General features: G+C 39.4%; 1 protein-coding gene across 3 annotated transcripts in view; it reads left to right on the top strand.

Moving 5' to 3' along the window:
* The first annotated feature begins 792 nt into the window (after positions 1-792).
* LOC139969994 (uncharacterized) overlaps positions 793-7,219 on the top strand; it is a 12,555-nt gene continuing 6,128 nt past the window's right edge. For 2 of the 3 annotated variants that reach the window (XM_071975519.1, XM_071975513.1), the window contains exons 1-6: positions 793-975; positions 2,697-2,825; positions 3,783-3,863; positions 4,536-4,643; positions 5,267-5,425; positions 6,808-7,052. In XM_071975519.1, the coding sequence (XP_071831620.1) occupies positions 2,705-2,825; positions 3,783-3,863; positions 4,536-4,643; positions 5,267-5,425; positions 6,808-7,052 (714 nt within the window). In that variant the 5' untranslated portion in view covers positions 793-975; positions 2,697-2,704. Of the gene's footprint in view, positions 976-2,668; positions 2,826-3,782; positions 3,864-4,535; positions 4,644-5,266; positions 5,426-6,807; positions 7,053-7,219 lie in introns of all 3 variants that reach the window. The other variant, XM_071975518.1, reaches the window with a different exon arrangement.

Here is a 7,219-nt window from a genome sequence, read left to right as displayed (position 1 = left end):
GTGAATAAGGTGTATGTGTCTGGCTATTCGCAGGCTGCCCTGTGAATAAGATACTTGTGTCCGGCTATTCGCAGGGCTGCCCTGTGAATAAGGTGTATGTGTCTGGCTATTCGCAGGGCTGCCCTGCGAATAAGCCCCACCTTTTTGAAAACTTGTAGCAATAAGGCGGCGATTTCGATATAGCAATTTTTAACAACAAACTTGCTTTATCACATACCTCAATTTGGTCAAGCAAAACATGCATTAGGCTTGCGCGCCGATGTAGCCTACCTGCTTGAAGGTAGCAGCCATTAAGAGCAGCCAAAAACAGTGGCCACTAACACAGCCAATAGTGTATACATCAACGTTACGCGCCGTTGGCCACTGATGTTTGTACACTGTGGCGAGCGCTGGGTAGTAAAAAAAAGTAACAATTTTTTGGGATCATTATACATTATATTATATACAGAACGTTTAGGGAGGTCCCTATCGGGATTAAAACTTTTAAGGCCACTTGTGGTAAAAAAAAAAGTCGGCTCTGTTACCGATAGTAGAGATATACCACTTGAAGAGGAACCTCTCAAGTTTAATGTGGATGTGGTGCTAACCGGACCTCTCAACTAGGTCGATATCTCAATTTAATCGATTTTGCAAAAAAAAATGAATAAAACAATTCCTTTCTTATTTATGCACTAATTGATCAACACACACTCGACCGCAGGGTCAGTTTAACAGACACACACGACGGCAGTACTGTGTGTCATGTCTTATTGTCCTTTTTCTCTTGGTGGCTGCTGTTAGTGTCTACTCTTAGTGGCTGCTACCTTCGATGAGGCCGCCGATGTCGAACGTCAAGTGTTGTAGCCTATGTGCATAGCTACTGCTTAAAATCATTCTTGTAACGTGAAAGATGAATTTATGAAGTCCAAGATTGTTTGAATTTTTGAAGCATTAGACCCTCAACTACTGATCATCTCACAACCTGTGGCTTTCTAAGTAAGTACTATTTCTGATGTTTATATCAATGTCCTTTGAAAAATTCCCAAGCACGTTCTTTGGACTTCTTTTCGCATAACCGCTACCTGACATTAGCTATAGTCAAGGTTTAGTAATAATATTGTAATGTTACTCCAGTGTAGGCATAGGCCCTAGGCCTTATTTGTGGCACGTCATGCGATGTGGTAAATTATAAAATAATATCAAACGTGAGCTATTTTTGTTTATGCATCGCACATTATTCAACGAGTAGGCCAATAGCCTAGCACAAAGATGCAAGTCTTCATGGTGTTGCCAAGCCAACTTTGGCTTTGCCTAGTTTTTGAAGCCTAACGTGTGTAACTTCAGATAGTGTTTTGTTATAACCACTTAATCATGGAATCACGATGTGAGCAGTATCTTTGATGAATTAGTGTCTAACATCAAAGAGGATCTAGGCCTACATGAGGAAAGTTTCTATGTGTATGCTGTAACACTAAAGAAGCATTGAAAATGCTAACAGAAAATCTGGGACATGTACAGTAGACACATAACACACAGGAATTCAGTATAATATTCAGTTCATAATTGAAAAGTTTGAGTGTCAATTATCCCATCTGACCCTTTTCAAGTCTGATTATTGGTACAAGTTTAGAATACAGGGCCATTCATTAACTCTTCCCAGCATCCGGATGCGCGGATGCGCGGTGTGTCTGTACATGTCCGTACACGTATGACGCCCTCTAAAATTCCATCACGTATGTCTCCGCATCCGCGCATCCACCCCGGGAGTACTAGGAATGGACTTAGAAAGTTTCCCTATATACCATCACGTATTTCAAATACTAAAAGTCCCGCATGTACGAAGATATTCCACATCAATAGTGTGTCGTTGTAGACTCCGCATCCGCGCATCCACCCCGGGAGTACTAGGAATGGACTTAGAAAAGTTTCCCTATATACCATCACGTATTTCAAATACTGAATGTCCTGCATGTACGAAGATATTCCACATCAATAGTGTGTCGTTGTAGACTCCGCATCCGCGCATCCACCCCGGGAGTACTAGGAATGGACTTAGAAAATTTTCGAAAAGTTTCCACATATACCATCACGTATTTCAAATACTGAATGTCCTGCATGTACGAAGATATACCACATCAATAGTGTGTTGTTCTTAAAAGGCATCCGTACATGTGCGACGCCCTCTAAAATTCCACCACAGAAGTACTAGGAAAGGACTTAGGAAATTTTTGACCCCGCATCCGCGCATCCGCGCATCCGCGCATCCACTCAAAAAGAAAGAACTTGGACTTTGACATTTTTACTCACATATGTACTGGGGTGAGACTGAGCATCCGCGCATCCGGATGCTCAGATAGAATCATCGAGTGGCCCTGTATTATATAATTACTCCTGATTATTGACAACCTGTTTAGCCTGTTAGCTGATCACTGGCATAACTTGCAATATTTCTCGATGATCTTTTCAATAAATATGACCAGTGGTATCCGGTAATTTCACATGTCCCATTAATTTGCGTTCTCTGTTACATACCGCAATGCTCATTTTTATAGATTTAAAAAAAGGAATTTAAATAAGCACAAGTATTTCACACAGCTGGCACAGCTAAATTTTTGGCAGACTTGCACAGTCTGGAGTTTGGTGTAAAGTGCAAATGGTCTACATTGCCGTTACTCATTTCTGGTTTCAGCTAAATACAGACGACTTTTCTACCGCAGGTTACAGTATGGAGGACAAGAAACCAGAGATAGCCGTGAAGGTTGAGAAGGTAGACGACAAGGAAATCATCAAGGAAGAGAAGCTTTCGGATGACGAACTGAAAGTTGTCGTCAAGAATCAACCGCCAGGTATGAATATAGGATCTAGGGTTTCTAGCCCAAAAAATGGAATAAATTGTACAGACGCTTTGCTTTGTATGTATGTATTTTAGATCCTCCTGCAAGCAGGAACTCGCGAAGAAGCCATCATTGGCTCATCAAAGCCGCAAGCTGACCGAAGTCAGTCTCTTAGATTCATACTTAACGTCCATGATTATGAATTGTCAATTGTCAACAACTCTGTAACTGGACGACATACATTAATCTTGGAGTGACTCGAACCGGGGACCTTATGATTGAAAAGCACCGGCGTTAACCACTGAGCTAACACTCCACTGCTTGGCTTTTCTTTGGGTCATATTTTAATCTGACCTCTAGAATTAGCCTGCATAGCTTCTTAACACCATTAGGCTCTTTAAGTAAAAACACTGTGTGTAGAAATAAGTTCATGTCTACAGTGTACGTTAATCATACAGCGTTCACACAAAGACCCTGATACAAGAAAAAAAATGTAGCAGGTGTTGCAGCCTAATTGGTAAAAAAGAGGTCATTTTACGACCCAAGGCAGGTCGATTACGTAATCTCAGGAAACTTTTTTATGATAGCGTGCTATAGTTGGGGTCTATATAGCAGACCTTTAAGGCTTAAAACAATGGCAATTTAAGACTAAAAGGGTTTGAAACTTACAGTACATGGCCACATTCCTGCATAGTTTGGATTTGAATGTTAGTGTTGGGCTAACTGAAAAGGTTAAAATTTGGTTCATTGCATTATCAAATTATTTGATCAAACCTCCAAGATATTCCCCCCCCCCTCCCCACCTTTGCCATCTCTTTTTGGTAGAGTTTTCAAAATACATCAGTATTAAGTTGTGCATAGATCTTGTAAACTACTGTATGCTCCCATCTCCTTATAATACTGATCTAATTTGGTCTTCATGAATATTCATGCTGGAATATATACATGTATTATTTTTATAATTTGTAGATTCTTCCATGATGAATATTAATGACAAGACTGATCAACTGGCGTCCAATGACTCGGAGGCGTTGACATGTAAAGACCAAGGTGAGTAAAAGACCCTCAACCACCCCCCTCAACCACCCCCTCAACCACCCCCTCAGCCATCCCTGATGATTGGATTTTATTGTCCATACCCTTCTTTCTGTCAGTCACAATATGCTTCCACCATTCGAATAGATGGCAAAATCAAATCCACAAGTTGCTTCCATGCCCTTGTGCTTTTGCCAATAATTAAATTCCTTTTTCTAGTCACTCAATGAATAGATTAAATTGTGTTATAAATTTGCTCAGTTACAAAAGTATAACCAATATGCTCTGCCAGCCTGTACAGTATGATATTGAAGCTGCAACTATTTATTTACCATGACCCAGAGAACCTGTAAAATTGCTAATATTTATCATCATTTTGATTGCCGCACTTCATATATGGATTAAAACAAGAAGTTATGCGGCCACAGGTTGTCTTTCACAAATTTTACAAATGTTGTTACTGTGTTCTTAAATGTTACTCATGTATGCATCTGCTGCCCCTCACCTCCCCCCTGCCCATCCCAAATTACTAGTCTACTGTTGGTTCAAAATTAATTCTTCAATTGGCATTTGTGCCCATAATAATGAAAAAATCATCAACTTCTGGACGATCTTTGATCGTCATATTTTTCGATTCAATACGTCGTGTGTACACTGTACAGTATATCGATATTTCATTTTTCTCAGAGTTTGCAGGTAATTTAAATACCAGTGAAACAGCTCCTATGACGTTATTAAGCGTCCAGCTCGAAGAACAGAATCTCCTCGCTCAAGCGTTACAAAATCAACCTGAAGGTAAGTGGCTTAGTCTCAGCGAATCATCAGCCTTGTTTGCAAAGGTTAGCACCCCTCATTCAATTGCTGCATGTATCGTAACATAGTTTGGGCCAAAGACAAACCTTGTCCCTTTCTTGCTGTAAGGATCATGTGTTCACTTACTCATTACCTGCTGCATTTATTGTCATTTATTTATTTATTTTTATATTTTTATATTTTTCATTTTTTATTTTTTATTTTTATTTATTTATTTTTTTACTTTTTTTGGGGGAACTATTTTACTATTGACATACTTCTGAATTTGTATTGGACTATATGCGTTCAGGTTTTTTTGATTATTATTTTTTTTTTTAAATATATATTTTTCTTATTATTGTTTAGTATGGGTGTTTTTTATATTGTTGCTTTAGGCTTTTACATTTTATGCCTTATTGGTTCTTTTTATTTAATATTTAGGATTTTTTGTTACTATTTGTTTTTAGGTTTTACATTCGTAAATCGCTTTGAGCAGCTTTGCTGATTATGCGCTATATAAATATTACTTATTATTATTATTATCCCAACTGTTGACAGACTGATATCGAGCAATGTAATTACAGGCAAGTAAATAAATTAAGGTTGTCTTTCTCGTTCTCTTCCAGGTACTCAGTTAATAGTTCACATACAGGGCGGGCCTCCTGGACAGGTTCAAGTGTTGGTGGACGGTAAGCTGGTCCCGGTCTCTAACATCAGCCAGGTACTCACGCAAACATCCACAACCACCACAGTGTCAGCCTTGCCGAACACTTTCCAGCAACCAGGTTAGTTACGTCTGAAGTCATTACATTACAGACTAAACAATGAGTAGCGATTTAATTTAGGATAGGCTGTTCCATTCATTGGTGATTTAATTATAAGATTAGCTGCTCCTTTCATTGGTGATTTAATTCAAGATTAGCTGTTCCTGTCATTGGTGATTTAATTCAAGATTAGCTGTTCCTTTCATTGGTGATTTAATTCAAGATTAGCTGCTCCTTTCATTGGTGATTTAATTACAAGATTAGCTGTTCCTTTCATTGGTGATTTAATTCAAGATTAACTGTTCCTTTCATCGGTGATTTAAACAAGATTAGCTGCTCCTTTCATTGGTGATTTAATTCAAGATTAGCTGCTCCTTTCATTGGTGATTTAATTCAATATTAGCTGCTCCTTTCATTGGTGATTTAATTCAAGATTAGCTGCTCCTTTCATTGGTGATTTAATTATAAGATTAGCTGCTCCTTACATTGGTGATTTAATTCAATATTAGCTGCTCCTTTCATTGGTGATTTAATTATAAGATTAGCTGCTCCTTTCATTGGTGATTTAATTACAAGATTAGCTGCTCCTTTCATTGGTTCTTAATTCAAGATTAGCTGCTCCTTTCATTGGTGATTTAACTCAAGATTAGTTGCTCCTTTCATTGGTGATTTAATTCAAGATAAGCTGCTCCTTTCATTGGTGATTTAATTTAAGATCAGCTGCTCCTTTCATTGGTTCTTAATTCAAGATTAGCTGCTCCTTTCATTGGTTCTTCATACTGGAATAGATCCTTCATGTAATTGCATCACTGCGCCATGGTTTACCCAGGTAAGATCGTTGTGACACACAGATGTGATTTTACCAGCCTTAAATCTGTGGTCAGTAGGAGTGGTTGCTAAGGAGAATGTGGACTATTGTTTTGATCTCCAGTAATTCTATTCCGCCTCACGCTATGGCTATGATGACGTGATGTGTTTCTGATTCTCTGGAAGAGACGTACACAGCATTATGACTAGTACTCTAATTACAACTGACTCTCTCAGAACTAAACCACTGCTGAACACACGCAACTACTGTCTTCTGTGAATGGCCAGTGCTCCTTTAGGTCACAGGCAAAACGGAAAACCCCTTTGATTGGTTACATTTGCTGAGGCAATTTTCGGTTTTGAACTACCGATGGGAATCTGCTACATGTTGAGGGGACTCCACACGACTAAGAACAGACAAAATCTCAATCTGTCTTATTTACGTGCGCACTTGCCCGACTGTCCATGATTTTGAACGTTACGACAGGTAAATTGATTCCCTGTCACGTCCACTGACAGCTTGCCTTTGACCGTGCAAATGCTGGAATCCTTGCATAAGTTGGTAATGTTGTTTTTGTTTCCTTTTTTCCTCTTAGCCGCTCAACCACGCAATTCGAGAATTAACCAAAAGACTGGGAAAAAGCGGAAACAGATTCTGGACGAAGAAACTCAACTTTCCGGTGCGAGCTTCAAGTCACAGCTTCTCAATACTTCGGATATCGTGAAAGGGTTAGACCTGGCCCCGCCCACCAAACAGGTCATGGAGTATACAAGCACCATCGATTCAGATACACTGTTTGGCTTCCCCGGCAGGCCACACTCTTCCCAGCAATTACTGAATGTAAGTGTCAGTCAGTGTTTCATGTTGAGATTCTGTGGCAAGCCAAACCAGACACAAATGAGATAAAGTATGTATGTATGTATATTAGATCCTCCTGCAAGCAGGAACTCGCAAAGAAGCCTCATTGGCTTATCAAAGCCGCAAGCTGACCGAAGTCAGTCTCTTAC

Source organism: Apostichopus japonicus, chromosome 1 (genome assembly GCF_037975245.1).
Source record: "Apostichopus japonicus isolate 1M-3 chromosome 1, ASM3797524v1, whole genome shotgun sequence".
NCBI classification, from domain to species: domain Eukaryota; kingdom Metazoa; phylum Echinodermata; class Holothuroidea; order Aspidochirotida; family Stichopodidae; genus Apostichopus; species Apostichopus japonicus.
Note: the sequence above shows the minus strand (reverse complement) of the source record. Positions and strands in the feature narration are given on the sequence as shown.